This window comes from Paracoccidioides lutzii (assembly GCF_000150705.2).
Source record: "Paracoccidioides lutzii Pb01 unplaced genomic scaffold supercont2.28, whole genome shotgun sequence".
NCBI lineage: Eukaryota > Fungi > Ascomycota > Eurotiomycetes > Onygenales > Ajellomycetaceae > Paracoccidioides > Paracoccidioides lutzii.
Window position 1 is genome coordinate 367,070 of NW_015440974.1, and position 24,069 is coordinate 391,138.

The following is a 24,069-nucleotide window of genomic DNA, read 5'->3' on the forward strand; positions in this document are numbered from 1 at the left end:
TGATGTAGTGGGTGCTTGGGGTCACAGCACCAGAAGAGAGATTCATCAAATCATCAGTAGAAGCTTGAGATTGATTTCATTGATCAAGAACAACATGACAAAGTGAAGAGTATAAATTAGATGTTGTATGATCTGAAGAAGATCTGCCCTCACAATGTTTAGACTACTGCCTTAAAGTCTTAAGCTCAGAGAGTTGATGATCAACTAATCTAAGCTATCTGCAGTAATTCTCATACAGAGATGATTCTCTTATACCCACCATGCCTTCCCTCAGCTCCATGCTTAGAGCGGATTTCAAATACCTCTTTTTAATATGATCATCTCATTCATGACCACCAGCTTCCAGCAGTAGCTGATTAAATTCAGACAGAAAGTCAAAGAGAGCACTTCTACTCTGTTGTAGATTGTTGAGCTTTTGCATAGCCTTTTCCTGTCATGAAGAATCACTAAAGAGTATGTGTGTCTACTTCAATAAACTCTCTACTGTGAAGTTGATCTTGTTCTTATTATTCTCAACTCAGAGGTAAACTTGAGCTGCTGCTATTTCTTTCAATCTCAAGTACACATACCAAGCACATTTCTCATTATTACCTAAAGCTTTCCCATCAATCTTAAGTTTTGATTGAAGCTTTAGCTCTCACTGAGGGTAGTGCTTCAGATTAGAATCATCATACTTCTCACAGTCCAGTAGCTTGATCTTTTGTCTTCTGACTGCAATAAGTGATTGTGAGTTCAATTGAGAGAGGATTAATGTTAAGATGTTCAAAGCTTATTATAGATTAGCTATTTCAGCTTGCTGAGCTGCTATTAAATCTCTGTTCTCATGCTGGACCTGTTCCTGCTGTTGAAGAAAGGCCATTCATTGTTGTTCAAAGCTGCTGAGGGTGTCCCTGCTCATTGCTTTATGTTAATTCATTTGTGTATTCATTGTACAAGTCTGCTGCTTTATCTCATTCAGCTAGACATTTTCAATATTGCTCATTCATTTGTTAGCACAATTGCTAACCCAGTCTATTCATATACCAGTGCTATCACTGAACTTCATGATGCAGAATTTAAAGCTTTCAATAGTCTGTCATATATCAGCACATTTGCTAAGCTTCATAATATAGAATTAAGACTCCCAGTGGCCTATCAATGAAAGGAGTGAAGCAATTTGTAATGTAGAGGATTAAGCTCTAAGAACTAGAGACTAGTCCTCCTATATAACAAGGACAAATTGCTTGGGAAAGAGAAGAAAAGAATGAGATGAGAACATGAGCTTAAGCAAGCTCTTATAGCATGATCACGTGCGCACGTGCAAACGATGGCTAGGCTGAGTCAGTTAGCCAGAGCGAATCTAGGGGTTCAGCCCCTTATAAACCACTTCTATATATTCAGCTGCTTGTTCATTCTTTATTCTAATTCTCAGTTTAGTATTCTCATCACAGCTGCTTAGTTAAATAGATAAATTGAAGCTGTTGTTTTATTATCATCTTGACTCTAGTTGAGTCATGATATAATATTAAACTTCTCTTTCTCAAAAAGCTCTAGAGATTGAGTAGCAGGTCTACATCTATATGTCTATATCTATATGAGCTCCTTAGTAGTTACGACTATGCTGAATGCTCAAATCTATGTCTATGTATGAAAACACTAAGGTGGATGAACTAAATGTCAAAAAGAAGCGTGAGAAGCTCTATAATTAAAATTGTAAGAGGGTAGATGTATAGACACTGCGAGTACTATAAAGGGAAGAGGATAGCAATAGATGAAATATATGTATAGAATTGAATAGTAGCTAACCACTAAATCCATTAAAGGAACTTTGGAGATTCAGAGTGTTTATATACATGAATGAGTAGTAATAAGTTTTATCTCTCATCTTTCATAAAATGGGAAATTAGCAATACAGTAATCTGAATCTTCATAAAGTATTGATTCTATCCTCCAGGAAATGCTGATGTTAAAGAATTGATTTTTGAGAAGTGCTGTTCTGTGCTGATTCTGAATGCTGAATTTTGAGATGATGCTGATCTTCTGATATATGCTGATCCTAAAGTACTTTGATAAGCAGTATGAAGATAAGTACTTTAGTAAATAAGTATGATAAGCAGTATGAGAACAAGGAGCTAGTATACAGAGCCTTGGTATCATACTATATCTATATCTATATCTATATTTATGTCTATATTTATATCTATATTTATATCTGATTGAGCTTCACTGAGTGCTCAAAACCTTTGTTAAATTTTATTTTTCTTACCTTTATTTTAGAAGCTTCTCTTGCTGTCTTTCATCAGGAATTTAAGAGTACTATCAAAAAGCTTTATCAAAATCAACAGCTCTCAATCTTGATTCCAATTCTAGCCTGTTCAAAGCCCTCTCTATTAAACCTCAATTGAATTTTTAACAGTTTATATTGCTAAGTTTGAACATATTTTCTATAAAGTCAGAGTTTAGTATTGACTAAATTTTTCAAAGATATCTCAATTCTACTAAGGCCTCAATATATTAATTTAAAATTGTTTAACTCAGCAGCTAAACCTTCTTCAGATCTACAAGAAATTTCTGTATGTTGTTTTGTAATTAGCTTCTAATTCCTTCTATTCATTCTTGCTACACACTTCTTAGTTAATTTAACTGAGCACCTAACTTACTCAAATTACTAACAGCTCAGCTTACTTTAATAGTCTGACTTACTTTAATTACTCTGATTACCCTAATCACTATGAACATCATGATTTTATAGATCTCAATCAGATTCAAGTTAATGTTCTTGATCTTTCAGATGATTTTCCATTACATGCTCTATCAATATCATCTTCTCAATAAGAAAAAATTCTATCAAGAAAACTGTTGTATATACTGTAAATCTAATGATCTTTAAGTTGAAGACTATTACTTTTATTTGCATTCTTTTAAGCTCAATTATTATTAAACTATTAAAAGAATCCTAGCCTCTAAGCAAGAATTCAATAACAACTCTAATGTTAATAAGGTATAAAAGAAAATTTATAGAAATCTAATAAATGATGATCAAAGCAATTAGTTTACTGATAAGCTTGATAAATTTTCATTTTGCTCTTTTTTACTTTTAATGTAGCTGCTTGAAGACAAGTACTCTTTTAAATTGAGGAATAATATTATAGTGCAGTTACTTGTATATGAATTAAGATTGATCTGCTCTGCTATACTCTAAAAATTAATTCATTCTGATCTCAATCATATCTGCTCTGAAAATTAATCTGATCTGATCTTCAACTACTTCTATATATTCAGCTGCTTATTTATTTTTTATTTTAATTCTTAGTTTAATATTCTTATCACAACTGTTTAATTAGATAGATGAATTAAAGCTATTGTTGTCAGGCCTATCCGCCTTCTTATATAATTCACACTGTATATAACTTCCGTATAGCTAGTAATCACTATATAATCAATCAAGCAATCTATCCTTCATAGGTTATGAGATCTATTTTGTGTAAATAATTATTAATTCAGAGAATTCTTGTCAAATATAGTATATATTAATCACTGCTTGCTTCATTCAATATAATATTATCTTATTTTATATCAATTGATTGATTTGATACACTCTTATATTATTATTTTTTTTTTCTGTATTCAATCTATTCACTTAGTGGGTGAAAGAAAAATCTGCAACTCATTAATTTTTCAGTGACTGATCACACAAGAACATGTCAATCTACTTAATCAAGCTTATAGGTAAGAATCTCACTGAATAAGATTACTCTATTATAAAGAAGATTAATATGATATGACAGAATGTATAATGATTCACTTATGATTATGATCAAGTCAATCCAGTCAATCTGACTAATCTAAAAATGACTAAAGGGCCATGAGCTCACCAACCCCCCCAGAAGTGTTCAAAAGTTCTAAGATTGGACCTCCTGAAACGCCTGATCAGCAAGCTGAGCTGATTACAACCCCTACTACAGTGAGGCTAGTCTACCTACATCATATTAAATATACTGATCTAACTCCTTCAGAAGATGAGGTAGAGATATCTGCAGTGATCTCTAACTCACTGCCAGCAACTGACTCTGAAGAATTACAACTGAGGAGATTGGATCTTGAATATCAAAAAATTGATTTAGAACTTTAAAAAAAGAGGTGTAAAGAATTGCAGCTTCAACTTCAATTAAAGGGGCTTCACATTTAGAATGACAGGGCTACAATGCCTGCAAATTAGCCAGTGAGTCAATCATCAGCATGAGATCTAAACTTGAGGTCCTAAATGCAATATAATCTCTATAATCTGGATAGCTGTGTCAGCAAGATAATCAGCCAGTTTAAACAGAATACTAAATATGCCATCAAGCTGAATGCTCTAGTCAGATCTTTGAATTACCTCTCCTGGCATATGAATATAAAGGCCAAGTTAATTGATGCTCAATGCTAGGTTATATTGGAGGACAAGCAAGTCAAAAGTCCTGGTGAAGACCCTGAATAGACTTCTTTTTGAGAGATCAAAAATCACTGACTTTACACATTCATTTTAAACATAATGGCAGCCAGCATTAAGCCCTGTTTTAATAAGTATGATGAGAGCAGGATTACTTATTCCCTTTAACACACAGTTGAGAAAGAGTTCTTCATCCTGAGAACACAGCTCTGCATGAAAGCAGTCCTGGTGTTTACATCAATGAGTGGTGTCCAAGTCACTGATATATACATATTTTTCAATAAGTTCAATGACATTATTATGAAATTGGAAATACTTGATATTTTACTGCCAAATGACATGATATTCCATATGTTCTATTCTGCACTTCTCAATATATGATGAAACTACATGTAAAAGAAAATCAAGAAGATATAATAGTTCAAATCAAAGTCTGTCATGTTAGATGTTCATTCAATCATAGAGGAAATACACTCTTGATTGAACCCTCTCAAAGAGGTTAAGAAGGCTGTCCAGGTGGCTAATTCTTTAGCCAACATGGCTCAGACTGAAAACACAGCCGTGAGTTCTAATAATAGCAGCAATATTCAAAATAATTTGACCTATAGAGGCTGACCCAGAGGACATGAAGATTATCAAATGGGCAGACATTCAAATTCTGACCTCTCAATCTGCCTGGAATATGAGCATTATCATAGTGGCCTCTGCTGGACAGTCAATTCAGATAGTACCTCTAAAGAATGAAGGACCACCAATGCAGTGAGAATAAAGAAATATAATAATAAGAAGAGTAGTGAGGGCAAAAAGACCTCATCAACTGCAAATAGCAGCTCTGAGACATTCCAAATGATGAATCTAGTGCAGGTTATTAGGGTACCTGTGTACTCTGCTGAATCAATCATCAACTCACTCATCATATGAGATAGCAAGGCTGAATGTCATATTGCAGGTGATCAATCATGATTTTTCTGAATAACAGAGATTAGTGGCTTTATGATTCAAGTGGTCAATAAAGCTACTTTAAAGATTCAAGGAATTGAGGTCGCCTCTATCTCAGTTAGGAAAAAATTAATTGAATTTGACTACATCTATTTGATACCAGACTTATTCACTAATCTCATATCTGCTGGTCTATTGAAGCACTAGAGCTATATTCACTATGATCTATAGGTGAATGCTGGAAATTACTTTGAGATAATAGTACCTACAGAAAATGATATCTTATATGCAAATTTGAATTTCAATAATATATATATTCTATCTGACACTCTCTATATGTTCAGAGGTATTATAAAGGATCTAAAGCTTGGACCACTGACATACTTGATAGTCTCAAAGCCCAGGGTGATATCAACAGATTATGATCTGAACACTGCATCACTGAGTCTTTTCAATTATAATAATGTAGAGTAGCTAATTAATCTGAAGGATCTGAATACTGATACCTTCATTTTATCCTCACTAACTTGACTACCTGCTATTATGCTGAAGCAGCTACTAATTGATGAGTGGTATCAGCAATTGAGCTATATTGATGAGAAGAATCTAATTAAAATGTTGCAGAAGCTCTGTTTCAGAATTGTCATTATTAGCTCAAAGAAGCTCTCATTCTGCACCACATGTGTTAAAGTCAAGCATAAACATGCAAGTTATAAAAATGCTCTGCTATATCATGCTACTCACAAAAATCTTAAAATCTAGGTGGACCTATTTAAAGGTGGAGAAACACTTGATAATGAAGAAAATACATTATTTTATGCAGATAAGAAGCTCATGATGATGATCACTGACAATGTTATATGAATGTAGTGAACTTTTCTATTGAAGTACTGCAATGAAACTCTAAAACATATACAGACCTTCAATCAATTTATGAAAAATCTGCTCAATTGTGATGTTGTGATTATTCACTCTAACTGTGATGAGTTGAATTCAAATACTACAGCTGTCTATATGATGAGTGAGAGTAATAAATGAAAATCAATCTCACCTCATACTTCACAGTAAGATGGTGTGTCTGAATGTTCTATTGACCTGATTATTGAAAAAGCCTGAATGTTATTAATAGATTTCTCCTCCTCCTCTCAGATATGAGGTGAGGTGATAATTGCAGTGACTGAAATACTTAATTTTATGTCAATGTCAGTCAAGCTCTATAACAGTGTAGAGGATCCAGATCTAAAGCTGATTACCTCATATGAAGCTTGGCTTAGGGCCCTGCCCTCCACACACAGAATTCACCAATGGGAATGCAAGGCTTATTTAAAAATAGTGCTCAAGCTGAATATGAAGATGACCTCACAATCACAGAAGCTTATATTTACAAACTATAATAACTTTACTAATTATAGATTGATCAATTCTTTTAATGATTGCCTTTACATGTTGAAAAATATAATATTTTAAGAAGATCTTCATTGGATAAATCCTCTGGCCTCATCTGAGCAAGGTGTCAAGAACTTGTCTTTCACTATCTATGTGACCATAGTTGTAATCTCCTCCACTCAATGTGATTTATCAACAGACAATTTCATGATGAATAAAAAGTTTCTATCTGCTCCTTCAGTATTTCTACACTCTACAAATAATTAATAGATAGACTATGAGATTACTGTATGAATTTTAATATTTTTGATGCAGAACACTACTGCTCTCTCAGGGTCTGCTTTTGAGATAAAGAATTCTTCAATGCTTACTGAGAATATTACTTCAATGAGAGAGGCCTCAGTGAGAGATTTCATTGACAATTTGACTGATGTCTTTGCAGACTCTGAGATTACTGGCTTGCCAGTTTCAAAGAATCTCACCCAGGCTCAAATATCTGCAGATTAGAAATATTACTTCTATGTCTGTATTAAGAAGATTAACTGCCTCAAGTAGATTAGTGCATGGCAGCTAGTTGAAAGAACCTCAGATATAATGATTCTACATGATCAATGAGTGTTTGACAAAAAGATTAATAATATAGGTAGAATTAAATAATATAAGACTTGCTGAGTAGTCTGTGGCAATTATCAAGAAAAGAATGTCAACTATTTAAAGACATTCACATCAGTTGTATCAGCCTCTACCTCCTGAGCACTTATGACAATCTCAGTATTCTGAGAATAATACATTCTGCAGATCAACATGGTTACAGCATTCTTAAATCTCAGCTTCTCATCAATGAACATATATATATGCATTAACTCACCAGGTTCTGTGAGGGATATAGTGATCTGGTATGCAAATTGATGCAGAGACTATATGACCTGAAGCAAGCAGTACTATTATGATATGAGAAGCTGTAAAAAATGCTATTGAAAATAGGCTTTCACATCAGTTCTCATGATGCTAGTTTTTTCATAAATGATATCTGCAAAGTCTATATAATCATCTACATAGATGATGTTCACCTATACAGTCTGAATATATCAGATATTGAATAGACAAAAGCCCAGATCACTGCTAATTATGAGATCAAGAATGTGAGTGAATTGAACTGGTATTTGAGAATGAAGATTAATCAGAATATCAAATCTTTATCACTGTTCCAATTACTGTTCATAAAGAACCTGCTTGAGAAATTCTCAATAAATGACTGCCACATAATATCCTCTTCTATGAAGGAGAATGTTGATTTCATGAGTGATAATGAAAAATTAATTGCTTATACAGCAGAATTTACATTACATTTTTATCAATTAAGGATTGACTCTCTGCAATATCTCACTGCCAACACATACTCTGATATAAGCTTCACTGCTGGCTTTCTAGAGAGATTCAGCTCCTGCTCTACTTTGAAGAATTGAGTGATATTCAAATGAATTTTTAGATATCTACAAGGCACATCTGACATAGTTGTGTCCTATCAAAAAGATATGGATATAGAACCTGTGGTGTTCACTGATGCTGATTGAGTGGACCATGATTCAGGTTTTCACTCCATCACTGAATATGTCATTTATATAACAGAGGGTCCTGTTGCTTGACAAAGCAGCAAGCAGACAGGTGTTTTAAAATCATCTACTGAGGCCAAATATATTACATCCTCAGAGGCCATCTATGAGCTTGTCTGCCTCTAGGAATTGCTGGAGGATGCTGGCTTTATGCCATTCCAGCTCAATAATCTTGATGATAATGACAGCTCAATCAAATCACTAGTCAATAGGCTGGCATATACAATTCAGATGGATAATAAATCAGTGATTGAACTGATCAAAAGTGAGGCTATTTCACACTGATCTAAGCATATAAAGATTTGCTTCCATACTCTTTGGGATCTTGTCCACAAGAATGAGATCTTAATTGATTACATCTCATCTACTGAGAACACAGCAGACAGGCTGACCAAGCTACTTGAGGTGACTAGATACACTCTATGGCAGCAGATATTAGAAGATGCAGTAAGCAGGTGGAAATGATTATATGGAGAAAATGACTGATTTTTCAACAATATGGGTTTTCCAGTCAAATTATATACTAATACCTAGCTATAAGCTACTTTTTATATATAATCTCAAGTATAATTACATCAGTGAGTAGGGGTGTCAGGCCTATCTGCCTTCTTATATAATCCGCATCATATATAACTTCCGCGTAGCTAGCGATCGCTAGATAATCAATCAAGCAATCTATCCTTCACAATTGTCTTATTATTATTCTGACTTTAATTAACCTATGACAAATATATATTTAGTTTTTATTTATTTATTATTAATAAATTCATGTTGAATATATTCTTTAAGTTAGTGATAATAAATATTAATATGTCAAAGATACATATTTAGTTCTCAATCAAAATATATGAGTAAATTTATAATTTTAACAGTTATTACAGAGAATATGAATTTTATACTCTGAGTCAAATTGATTTTAAAATAAAGAAATACTGTTATCAAGTCATTTTACAATCTGTATATAATATCATACAAAGTTTAACTTTAGTAGTAAGTGTTATTATTGTCAACTAACAAGAGAATTTCTAGTCTACTGATTTATTATAAAGTGTAAAAAAATATTCAGTTATAGATCTATGATTTTCATTATTAGTAAAGCTGATATTATTTAATATTTTAACTATTTCAATAAATAAAATAGTTATATTTAATTATTTAGATATTTTGATCTTAATGATATAATCAGAAATAATGAATCTAACTAATTTATTATATTAAATAACTAAATTCTAAATATTTTAAAAATAAATAATTATATAATTTATTTTTATTAAATAATAGTCTGATAAATTTTATATATATATTGTAAAGTTATTAATAGTATAAATTATATCAGATCATATAATTATAGCTGAGTAGATACAAAAATCAATATAGTATTAATAGTAATAAATTTATTTAGAGATTAACTAACTGATATTTGATTTTAATAAATTACTTATGAGAAATATATATCAGAATAAATGATTTATATATATAAAATTATATATATTGATTAACTTATCAATATAAATATTTATATAGATTTATAAATTTAAAATGATATAATTATAAAGAATATAAGTATTTAAAAATTAATAAAATTTTCTCATATTTTAAATTTTATAGATATTCTTAAGATCTATAATTAATTGATTTTACTTTTTATTATTTTTATTTCTTAATAAAATAGTAATATTATTTATATAAAAAAATAATAATATAGTTATTTAAAAAAAGATAACAGTTATTTACTATTACTGTATAGTCTAGTCTTTATCATGAGTATTATATTATTTATATATTTTAAATTTCTAACTGCTATAGTTATATATCTTACTTATAATTAAATTTACAAATATCTATCTATCTATCTATATATATATATATATTAATTTTTTATTATTTTTTTTCTTCTTTTATATTTAATAGTTATTATTATAGTTAGATATAGATTATCTAATTATTATAAATACTACTATTTTATATCTACTATATTTTAACTATTTATTATAGTTTTTAATTGTAGATATAAATTTTTAAAGTTATAGTAAAAATAATTATTATAATTTATAGAAAGTTTGTTAAAGCTTTAAGATATAAATAATATAATAAAATATAATTATATTTAAAAATCTAAATTATTTATTTAATAGAATATAACATATCCATTTATCAATATAATTATTAATAAAAGTATGTATATTATTTAGTTATTAAATATATATATATAATTAAATAAACAGAGTTATGAATAAATATATTACTATATCTAACTAATCTAAGTTATTAATTATAATAAACAGCTCATTGAATAAATATAACTTATTAAAAAGAAATAAAGACTATATTAAATTAGAAGTAATTATTTTAATTTTAGATAGATATATAAAAAATTATTTAAAAAGTTATAAATATATTACTTTTTTTATTCAATTATTATATAGTTATAAATAAATATTTAATATAAATATATTAGTAAAATTTAAGCTTATAAATATATTTTTGAAATTTTTTTAATTCAATATCTTTATTAATATATATATTAAGTTTTAAATATTATATAAATAATAAATTTTTAACTTATCAGCTACAATATATTCTTGAATAATATGATATTATATATTGATATATTTATTCAATTTAAAAATAATTTATTTAATTATTTACTAAGATGATTGAGTTTTTATTATTCATATAAAGTACAATTATTATAACTCAATTAGAGTCAGAATGATAACAAGATAATAGTTTTAATTTATCTATTTAATTAAATAATTGTAATAAGAATATTAAAATGAGAATTAAAATGTGAAATAAGTAAGTAGTTAAATATATAGAGATGATTAAGAATTAGATCAGATCAATTTTCAAAGCAAAAATAATTAAAAATTAAAGTAAATCAATATGAGTAACTGAATATAATTGAGATTGAATTGAATCAATATTTGTGATGATGTAGAACAGGCTTGCATTCAACCTTCTTGACAGCATAATCACCACAGGCTGAGATGATGAGTCATTATACAGGTCAAGATGATCAGTAAACAACAATTACCTAGATAATGGCAAATAACTCCACAATTACTCTGTGTATGAATAACACATAAACATGGCAATCACATGACAATGGCACTAAAGAAAAAGAACTATATAAACAGAGCCTTCCCTGAACTTATCTTTTAGAAATTATTTTAATATTCACTTAGATAACTTACTTAGTTGGTAATTGAACATCAGTTCACCTGCATCTAGCTGAAGCTATAACATAATACTAATATCAATTACTTTTCTTGCCCTTTTTAAAGCAGATTTTTAGGTGAAAAATCTCTGAGAATTTTTATCTATTTTTGTTGTAAAACCTCTGAGAAAACTGCTAAGATGTCAGAAGTAGTTAGAGAATCTGATAGTTTATGAAGATCAGACTGGGATATGATAACCCTGACTGAGAAGAATATGAGGTTAAAAAATTTTATATTTAAGGAACAATTCTTTGAGATAATTGAAGAAGACTTAAAGTAGGTATATCAAGAAATTGCTGACCTTATGAACGAGACAAGAGATACTTTAAAAAGGGTTAGAGCAAAATGAGATGAGCAGAGAAAGTAAGTAATTGAACTTGATTAGCAAGTGAACAGCCTGATAGAGGAACAAAATGCTTTATAGCAGATGGTGAACTCTTTAGCCTCTCAAATCAAACTGATGAACAATCAACAGACATAACAATCAGCTAAACTTGATGATTCTAAGCATCTCGCTAATGGAAAAGAACTGATATTCAAAAACTAACTCTTCTGAATAAAATGCAAGCTAGCTGTCAACACTAACCACTTTCTAACTGAAGAAAACTGTATTGCCTATATCAAAAACTGAACTGATAGGGAAGCTGCCAGCTACTTAGTCTCAAGAATGAAGAAAGATCATCCTGAGAAGTTTGAAACAGTTGAGGAAGTGTTCAAATCTCTACAAAAAATATATGAGGATGTTAATAAGCTTGAAAATATAAAAATAAAATATCAACATCTAATAATGAGAAATGAAAACAACTACCACACATTTATAATCAAATTTTTGAACTTAGCTGGTGAAGCTCAGGTTCATAAAAAAGATTATAAAGTAGATTTTTTTTTAAGATTTTCTTTGATCTTTAACTTATGATTGCAGCAGTCTATATCAATTACAACACCTTTCAATAAATTCAAAATATTTGCACTTGGGCTGCTTACTATCTTAAAAACATACTAGATCACTACAACTAAAGACTGCTCAGTTATGAAGAAACTTCAATAACTCAAAACAGCTATAGGGTAACTTCCACATCTTAAAACTATGAATCAATTTTAATCACACTAATACAGACAACTGAGGATTGAAAGAAGAATGTAGAATGCTTCAATTGCCAAAATAAAGATTATATAGCTTGAAATTGTTCACACAAGCAAGAGACAGAACTGAAGGAAGTAGATACTGAGGCTGCTGTTATCAAGTCAGAAAAAGATAAAATCTGAGAAAAGCCTCCTTCTCAGATAAGATAGTTGCATTAAAAACTTTGAATGTAGACTAGTTAATGAGTAGGAACTCTTTTATTGTATATATTAAAGTAGCTTTTAATAAATATGCTATTTCTACAAGAGCACTAGTGAATTCTAGAGCAAACTGCTATATTCTTATTGACATAAACTTTGCACGCAACTGTGTCAAAGCCTTAAGGGCAAATCTTGAGAAGCTGATGAAAGATCACCAGGTTATGGAATTCAATAAACAAAGAGAAACCTCAATCATAGAAATCATCTCCTTGCATCTGTAGATAGATGGCTGAAGGTTTCTCAACACACTAATGCTAATGATGAATCTGAGAAGCACTGATATGATTCTAAAATAGTCCTGGCTGATAAAGCTGAAAACATAGTTAGACATGAAAAATCAACATCTAGTTTGACTAAGCACATAGACAATTGAGAATGAGATATCAGAAAAATATAATGTAATGATTTCAAGGAAGATTTTGAAGAGATCAGTAGTGAGATCAGATCATCAACAAGATGCAAACTACTGTGATAGACTTATCAATAAAGAATTTAAGTAAAAAGTTGCTGAAAGGTCTGTAAAGACTCAATGAAGAAATGAATCAGACAAATAGCAAAGAATGACATTTATTAAGAATATGATCTTTTATTATCATGAAAGAAGCAAGAAGTCAGAGGTCTTTATTTCAAGTCTCTGTGAGATAGATAAAATTATTGAGAAAAAGAAGATTATTATTAATATAGAACTAAAGAATGAACAAATGATTAATAAACAGTTGCCAGCAGACTACAAGGAATTTTATGATATTTTCTCAAAGACTGTCTGCCTCTAATCAATTATTACTCTTCTGAAAGAATGTGAACTATAAGATTAAGATTGAGAAAAGAGCTGATCTGAATAAAGCTATTGATCATACACTACTATACAGAATGAGCTTGAAGGAACTTGAAACTGTCAAGCAGTATCTTGAAATCAATCTATAAAAAGACTTTATTTTATCTGTAGCTTCCTCATTTGCTTCTTCAATTCTTATAGCTCATACTGCAGACAAGCTGAGGTTTTGCATGAACTACTACTGGCTTAACACAATTTCAAAGAAGAATTGATACTCAATTCCACTAGTTGATGAGCTAATAAAGTGATTAAATGGAGTTAAGTTCTTTATCAAATTGAATATTTGTCAAAGTTTTTATTGAATATACATATACTCTGAAACTGAAGATCTGACTACCTTTAGAATATGTTATGAGACCTACAAGTATAAGGTTATGTTCTTTGACCTAAGCAATAGCCTAGTAATCTTTCAACACTTTATGAATACTACCTTCTTTGACTATTTAAATCAGTTCATGACTACTTTTGTAAATAGCCTACTTATCTACAGCAAAATCTTAGAAGAACACAAGTAGCATATCAAAAAAATATTGACTAAATTATGAGAAGCTGAACTACAGGCAAGCATCTCAAAATGTGAGTTTCATGTCCAATAAACAAAGTACTTGAGTTTTATTATCACTGATCAAGGGATTAAAGTGGACTCAGAAAAGGTTGTAGTAATATCAAGATGAATAGTGTCTAGTATAGTCAAGGGAGTTCAATTTTTCTTGAGATTCTGCAACTTCTATAGGTATTTTGTCAAGAATTATAGTCAGATTATGAAATTACTATTTAAGCTCATCTAGAAGAATCAATCTTTTAAGTGAAATGAGACCTGTCAGTGCACTTTTGATCAAATGAAGAGAGCTTTGTCTGAAGCCCCTGTGCTCTATTATTATAACTCAAATTGAGAGACTCAAGTGAAGACTGATATCTCAGATGATGCTATAGCTAATGTTCTATCTCAGTTATGTGAGAATAAGCAGTGATATTCAGTTGCCTTCTATTTTACTTTAATAAGTGAAGCAGAGAAAAACTATGAGATTCATGATAAGAAGATACTAGCAACTGTGAGGGTATTGGCAGAATAACATGCTGAGCTGAAAGACCTTCAAAGAATAAAGAGATTCAAGATCTTGACTGATTATAAGGCCCTTGAGTACTTCATGACAACTAAGAATCTCAATGCTAGATAAGTATAATAAGCAGAATTTCTTTTTCAATTTTACTTTCTAATTCAGTATCAACTGAGGTGTCAGAATACACTAGCAGATGTGCTGAATCAACTAGAGGTTCAGAAAGATAGCAAAAGTACTCAGATGCAACTATTTCTCAAGTCAGAGAGATTAAACTCAAATATCATCAAAAAATCTATTGAGGTCAAGACTTTAAACACAGATACACACATTCTTAATAAAGTCAAGGCAAGAAACAAAGAAGCAGAATTACTAAGACCAGGATATGAGAAAGCACAACAGAGAGAATAGCACTGAGAGCTAATAGATGAACTTTTATATTTTGAAGAATATTTAGTGATATTAATTGAGAAAAATTCTACTCTCTGAGTGTATTTTCTAAAAGAGATTCACAAGCAGTCATCTACAGTGCATTCTGAGAAAGAAAAGCTATACTTGCTAGTGAAAGCAAGATACTACTGAAATGACTGAATCAAAGATATTGATCAGTATATGAACAATTGCCTTAGTGTGCTGAAGAATGAAGATCTCTCAAAATAAAACTTCAGAACTGCTGAAGTCATTATCAATCCTCAGCAGAGCCTAGCAGCATATCTCAATGAACTTCATGAATGACTCTATGACAAAAAGAGACTATAATGTAATATTAATGATTGTTTGTCAACTAAGCAAGAAGTTTATATCTATTTCTACCACAAGAAAGGCAGATATCAAAGAGCTAATGAGACTGTTCTTGAAGCACTACTATAAATATTATAGAGTATCAGATTCAATTATATCAGATTATGAATCACAATTTATTTCAGACTTCTGAAGTGAGTTTATCAGATAATTGAGAGTTAAGTTGAAGCTTTCATCAGCTCATCACATATAAACAGATGGTTAGACTGAGATTGTGAATCAATATCTGGCAACTAAGCTCTGTCCATATGTAAATTACTATCAAAACAACTAAAATGAGTGGCTGTCAATGATGGACTATACAACTGAAGCTCTGATGAATGAATCAACTAGGATGATACTCTTTCTAACAGCTTATGAATATGAAGTTTGAATGTCCTTCAATTGAAAGCTACTGTCTAAGATATTATCTAGAGGAAAGAAGCTTAAATAAAAAGATGCTAGACAGTATGTCATTCAAATAGATAAAATCTGAAAGCTAGCAGCAGACAATGTGAAAAAGATGTAAGAAACCATGGAATTACAGATTAACAAGCATCATCATGAGCTAAACTTTGACATAGGAGATAAAGTCTTTTTGTCACTAAAGAACTATAGAATTCAACACTTTAGCAGGAAACTCCCAGAGTAAAATGAAAGTCTCTTTGAGATCATTGAGAGAGTAGGCAATAGCTACAGACTAAAACTATCAAACAGCATAAAAATTCACTCAATATTCTCTTCTGATAAGCTATGAAAGGCTATGAATGACCCTCTACCAGGACAGCTAAATAAAACATCAAAATCAGTTAAGATACAAGAAGAAAATGAGTGGGAAGTTGAGAACATTTTAGCAAGCTGTATCTCCTATAAGAAGCTTCAATACTGAATAAAATAGCTAGAATTTGATAAAGATTTAACATGATATTCAGCATAAAATCTAAAGGGATTACCACATCTGATTTGACAATTTCACACTGCAAATTCAAACAAAAGCAGAGCCTTCAAAATGATTAAGTAAATGACTGAAGGCTTGGAAAAGGACAATCATCTAGCAGATGAAGCAGATGATAACCTATCAGCATAAAAGTATGTCTAGACTTCAAGAAGAGGTAATATGATGGTGTAGAACAGGCTTATATTCAACCTTCTTGATAGCATAATCATCACAGACTGAGGTGATTGATCATCATACAGGCTGAAACGATCAGTCATCATACAGACTGAGATAATCAGTCATCATACAGGTCAAAGTGATCAGTAAACAACAATTGCCTAGGCAATGGCAAACAACCCTACAATTACCTCATGTATGAATAATACATAAATATAGCAATCACATAGCAATAGCACTAGAGAAAAAGAGCTATATAAACAGAGCCTTCCTCAAACTCATCTTTTAAAAATCATCTTAGTATTCACTCAGATAGCTTATCTAGTTGACAATCAAACACCAGTTCACCTGCACCTAGCTGAAGCTGTGACAATATTTAAAGTATAGTAAAACAGATCAATTTTAATTTATATACAAATAGTTATATTGTAATATCACTCTCAAGTTTAAAAAAGTACTTGCTCTCAAGCAGCTATATTAAAAGTAAGAAAAAAGTAAAATAAAAATTTATTAACTTTATCAATAAATTAATTACTTTAATTATCATTGATTAGATTTTTATAGATTTTTTTTATATCTCATTAACATCAAAATCATTATTGTGAGATTTTTATTTAAAGACTGAAATTTATTTAACAGTTTAATAGTACTAGAGCTTAGAAGAATGTGAATAGAAATAGCAGTTTTTAACTCAATATTTATGAGATTTATATCATATATAATTAATAGCTTTCTTAATGAGGTATATGATAGAAAGTCAGGTAAAAGGTCAAAAATATTAAGTTGAATTTAATAAAATCATAGTGAGCTGATGATCAGAGTAAGCTAAACTATTAAGTAAATCAGTTAAAAAGTATGTAGCAAAGATAAAAAGAGAAAACTAGAAGTAATTGCTGAATAATCTATAGAAATTTCTTATATATTCAAAGAAGATTTGACTGTTAAACTTGATGATTGCATATTGATAAAATTAAAATCTTGATAAAGTTGAGATATCTTTGAAAAATCTGACTTTATATATAGAGAATATATTCAAATTTAATAATAAAAACTATCAGAGATTTATTCAAAATCAGACAAGAATAGCTTTTTATAAAATTAAAATCAAGATTAAAAGTTATTAATTTTGATTGTAAAGTTATTGAGTAGTATTTTCAAATTTCTAGTAAAGAGTAGCAAGAAACTTCTACAATAAAGATAAAAAAAATAAAAATTAATAAAGATTTTAAATATTCAGTATAGTTGTAATTATTAAAAAGCTTATTCAGATATAAACTTTGAATATAATAAAAGTTTTGAACATTCAACATACTTACAATCATTAAAAAGCTTATATAATCACAGATACAAATGCAGATATAGATATAAATATATATTTGATCATTCAGTGTGATTATAACTACTAAAAAGCTTACATGAACGTAGACATATAGAGGCCTGCTACTCAATCTCCAGAGCTTTTTAAGAAAAATAAGTTTAATATTATATAATAAATCAACTAGAATCAGAATAATAATAAAACAATAGCTTCAATTCATTTATTTAACTAGGCAGGTGTAATGAAAATATTAAATTGAGAATTAAAAAAAAATAAACAAGTAGATAAAATATATAAAAATGATTAAAAGTTAAATTAAATCAATTTTTAGAGCAGAGATGATTAAGAATCAAATCAGATTAATATAAGTAATTAAATATAATTAAAATCAAATCAAATTAATAAAAATAATTAAATATGATTGAGATTAAAACAGATTAATTTTTAGAATATAGCAGATTAAATTAATCTTAATTTATATATAAATAGCTATACTATAACACAGATTAATATTATTGAATAATATAAAGATTTATTCAATATTTTTCTTTGATAAGTTATAAAAAGCTATAAATAATTCTCTATCAGAATAACTAAACGAGATATTAGAATTAATTAAGATATAAGTTGAAAATAAATAATAGATTAAAAATATTTTAGCAAGTCATATTTCTTGTGAAAAGCTTTAATATTAAGTAAAATAGTTAGAATTTAATGATAATTATAATAGTTTTAATTTAAATATAAATGAAATAGATGTTTAATTATCAACTATATAAGCTATCTCAATAAAATATTAAGATAATTCAAGAAAAACTCTATTTTTATAGTTCTTATTTTAATACAGTTGCTAGATAATTCTCATATTTATAGGATATTTATTTGCATAGTAATTATAAGATTAATTATTGTGCTGTTGCTAGATAGATGTGATTATTAATTATCTTAATTTAATAATCTTATACTATTAAGAAGTCTGAATAAAGTCTGTTTTATATTATCATATTATTTTTCTTTTAGTTTAAATATACTTTTATATTAATAAATTATTATCTATTATATCTATTAGATAATTATTCTTTTTTCAAGTCTTTAGTTATTTATTTAATTATTTTAAAGATTTTATTTTTGATAAATTTACAATATAAAATTCTTAAATTAGATATAATAATTTATTAAGATTTTATACTGAATATTATATTAAATTATTATCAAAATTTAGTTATTTTATCTGATATTGAAGTTACTTATAAACAATATAGCTCATTAGAATATTTTCAATCTTTTACTCATTTTTACTCTATATCTTAATTAGTTCTGATATCTTATTTAGTTATTCTGATAAAAGATCATTTGTAGCTTTTTATAATTTATCAAAGAAAAATATTAAGTGAATTTTTATATTTTTTTAATAAACTTAGTCTATAGCTATTATCAATCTTTTTACTAATCTCAAAAGGATTTTTATTTTATTTTGTAAGCTTTCTGCTAAGGTATTGAGTTCTATAACTATTGAATAACAGAAAGATTTTATCTTTTATATCAAAGTTTAATTAATAACAATATTTGTTAATTTATAATTTTATTATTTCTTTTATTTTTTTATATTGTCAGCTGTCAGCTTTTAAATTTTCTTTATTTAAATAATATATTTTTAAGTATCTTCTTATTTGAGTTTTTTCTTTCTAGATAATGTTTTTGTTAATAATTTTCAATCAAAGAATATTTGAAATTCATATCTGTAGACGATTATATAGAATGTTATTTCAGTTGATTCATTTATTATTAATAATTATTTATTTTAGTTGTTCTGATAGTAATTTACATACAGACAGATAGAGTGTGATTGTCAGGTATTAATTAATAATTCAGTCTTCTAATTATCTGTTTATATATAATGAGCTAATAAAAGCTTCAGTCTAATTCTTAATTATTTAATGAACTCATCTTAAAAGTTTGAAATGAATTATGATTCATAGTTTGATATAATTGAATATGATATTTTATATTACTCATAGTAGTATTTTAAAAATAGTTTTATCAGCTCTTTGACATTAGTCTTTTTTATGATGAGAATAAATACAAACTTTTTACTTAATTGATAGATAATTATCAATATTACATTATAATTCTTTTTTATCATAGAGTTAACTATTTATGAAGTTAATTGAAATATACTATTAAACTCTATTAGAATTTGATAGCAGCTTCAGCAGCTCTGAGATTTTATTATAAAAGATTTTTATTCATCAATACATTAGACAATTGTTTATATATCAATTTATATTCTTAATTCAATTATATTAGTAATATTTTATCTTCATTAGTAAATGTAGTTTTTTTTTTCAAAGTATGTTATTGATAACTGCTTATAAATTTTCTTTAAAAAATATATTTAAAGAGTAAAATCTTTTTCAATTAATATTATTAAGTATTTTTAAAATATATAAGTTTATTCATTAGCTCTCAAAGCTATTCTCTATGTTTTATTTTTTTACATTATGATCTTAATAACTTTATCTTTCTGTTTCTTTTTTCAACTTCATCAAGAATTATATATATTTGTATCTAAAGTCTTAATCTCAATGAATTTCTTGATAATTTATAAATTTAATTTCTTTGACTTGAAAAATAATTACATTTAAGTGCTATTGCTATCTTTTTAAAGCTCTGATTGACTTAGCATATTTACTAATATATTTTGATATTCAGACTAATACTGTGATATTAAAACTCTCTATACTAACTTCTTACCCTCACACTGCTTATCACACTATTTACTAAAGTACTTACCTTTTCACACTGTTTATCAAAGCATTTTATAATTAGTATCTTTTAAAGAATCAGTATCATCTCAAGATTCAGTACTCAGAATCAGCACAGATCAGCACTTCTCAAAAATTAGTTCTTTGAAATTAGTACTTTCTGAAAAATAGAATCAGTACTTTATAAAGAATTAGATTACTATATTATTAATTTCTCATTTTATGAAAGATTAGAGATAAAATCTATTGCTACTTATTTATATATATAAATACTCTAAATTCTCAAAATTTCTTCAAGAGATTCAGTAATTAGTTACTATTCAATTCTATACATATATTTTTATTCATCATTATTCTCTTTCTTTTGTAATACTTATCATATCTATAAATATTATCTGTTACAATTCTAGTTATAGAGTTTAAACTCTTATACTTTCTTTTGATACTCAGTTTATTCATTCTAAGTGTTCTCATAGTTTCTAATCACTCTAAAAGAGATTGTCTATTAAGTCTATAACAATAAGTTCAAAATATAATCTACAGATTTATATCTCATATGCAACATTTAACAAAGAAATGTGTATAGAAAAAACCTTTTATGAACAATTATCAAGTCTGACTTCAGAAAGAAATACTGAAGTACTTCTTACATTAATTGATAAGAAGATTCAGATAGTTTAATAAGAATAAGAATATCAAAAGATATATAAAAAGATTCTTGAACTATAACAATAAGTTAATACTTTTAGTTCAGAACTTCAAATCTCTAGAAGCAAGTAGTGTGAAGCAGAGTCAACAAATCATATTAATGTAATTAATAAGTGAGTCAGTCACATAAGCAAGTTAGCCACTTTTTATCTCATCCTAAAACAATATCTTCATCATCAAAAATGTCAATCATACAAAGAAATAAAGCCTCTACTCAGAAAGGAAGACTTCTTTTAGTCATTTAAGTATTTAAAAATGGTCAAATTTCAAGTGTATGAGCTGCAGTAAAGCTGTATGATATTTCACATTTTACTCTAGATGATCAGATACATGATCATACAGCATATATTAATACTTCTTCAAAGAATTAAAAACTTAGTCTTACAGAGGAAGAATCTCTTATTCAATGGATTCTAGTCATGAATAAATGAGGTCAGCCTTTCCAGGTTGCAGCTGTATGAGAAATGACTAACCTTCTTCTTGCCAGCTGAGGATTCAACCCCTCACTCACAGTGAGTAAATGCTGAGTATAAAACTTTGTCAAGTATCATGATGAGCTGAAATTTAAGTTCTCACATAAGTATGATCATCAGCAGACTTTATATGAGAATTCTGAGATTATCTGTGAGTGGTTTGAACTTGTATGAAATATTATTGTGAAGTATGAGATTCTGAAAGATGATATCTATAACTTTAATAAGACTGAGTTTCAGATGAGTGTAATTGAGACTGCCAGAGTGATGACTAAATCTGAAAGAGCTGAGAATCTCAAGCTTGTACAGTCTGAAGATCAGGAATGAGTGATTGTTATTACTGAAGTTAATGCAACTGACTGAGCCTTGCATACAATGATTATTCTCAAAGAAAAGATGCATCAATCCTGCTGGTACAAGATAAAAGGACTACTACATGACTAGGTGATTGAAATCAGTGAGAATAGCTGAACCACTGACCAGCTGATCTTATACTGGCTGAAAGAGATGTTCAACAAGGAGATTCTATCTTATATGAAGAGCAGATATCAACTGTTGATTCTAGACTGGCACTGAAGCTATGCCTCAGCTGGATTTGATCAATTTTGTACTGAGAATTAGATCATTGTCCTCTACATGCTGCCACATTCCTTCCATCTTCTTCAGTCATTGAATGTTAACTGCTTCTCACCCCTGAAAACTGCATACAGATGACGAGTGGAAAATCAGATGCAGCTTGAGATCAATCATATTGACAAGGAGAAGTTTTTGAGTCTCTATTCTGCAGCTCAGATACAGGCCCTGATTGAGAGCAATATCAAAAGCAGCTTTAGAGCTGCTGAGCTGATTTTGTACAATTTTGAGCAGATTCTCTCACAGCTTAATATCATGATGCATTCCTCCATCTCCCCAGAAACCTCTCACAGCTCTCAGGCCTCTTGGGCTACAGCCACATCACATATTATATATCAATTGAAGTAACAGGCTGAGAAAGTTAAAAGATATATCAAGCATTGTATGTAGAACTCACTCAGTCTAATCAATCATGCTCTAAGTCAGCTGATCAAGAGGTGTCAAATAGCAATGCACAGTGCTGCTATTCTAATAGCTAAAAACAGAGAGTTAAAGACTGCAAATATTAAACAAAAGAAAAAGTGAGAAAGAGGCTATGCATATATAGCTCAAGAGAGTACTTTGAGAATTGAAGAAGGCTTGAATCACATATGAAGAGTCAATGAATGGAAGCAGAGGGTAGTTGAGACTGCTAAGTCACAATCACAAAAATGTGCAGCACCACAGTGTAGTGTATGTGAAATTATTGAGCATACTGCCTGTATATGCTCTAAGCATATGGAAAATAATTTATAATATAATTTACTAGTTTTTCTTTATAGTTGAGACTTTAAAGGCATTTTTGTTATACAGTGAAGAGGAAAATAGCTGACTCACTTATGTGGCTGACTTGCTTATTAATTATATTATTAATATTAATCTTACTTCTTTCAAGTCTCATTCTATATCAATTTGAAAACTCTCAAATGAGTTTAAGAAAAAAAAATCTCAAGAAACTAGAAGACTTTATCTTCTCAAGTCTTATCTTCTATATCTATTAAAGCTATTACTTTGAAAATAATAATAAACACAAGATTCTTAAAGTAGCAATATATTTTGATATCAAACTATAATAGAAATGATAATAATACTCTATTAAACTAAAAATATCAATTATTTGAGATAAATTCTATAACTGAATTTACACTAAAATCATTGACTCAGACAAAACAAGTTAGAACTATGAGTTAAAATATCAGACATTGAGATAATCTGAAGATTAAACTATTTATGACTTTATATTTACTCTTCAAGTAATTAAAAGTTATTTTCTTGAGAAATATAGTGATTATCAATGAAAGATGCATCTATTTGATAAGATTCTATTCTCTTTTTATGTAGAATTTGAGAAATATGCAGTCAAGCTGCATGATCACTTCTATAATGCTTTCATCACAAAACTGAATATTGTGAAGAGCAATATTTCAAAGACTATCATATTAGTAAATATAATTATATAATAAAAAAATACTACTTGCAAAAAAGAATTACA

At 28.7% G+C, this 24,069-nt stretch overlaps 1 protein-coding gene across 1 annotated transcript; it reads left to right on the forward strand.

Moving 5' to 3' along the window:
* Positions 1–3,844: 3,844 nt before the first annotated feature.
* On the forward strand, positions 3,845–4,111 carry PAAG_12487 (hypothetical protein; the record flags this gene model as incomplete). The annotated part of the gene is made up of 1 exon (XM_015847967.1): positions 3,845–4,111. The coding sequence occupies one exon, from the start codon at positions 3,845–3,847 to the stop codon at positions 4,109–4,111; it is 267 nt and encodes an 88-aa protein (XP_015702434.1).
* Between the last annotated feature and the right edge of the window lie 19,958 nt (positions 4,112–24,069).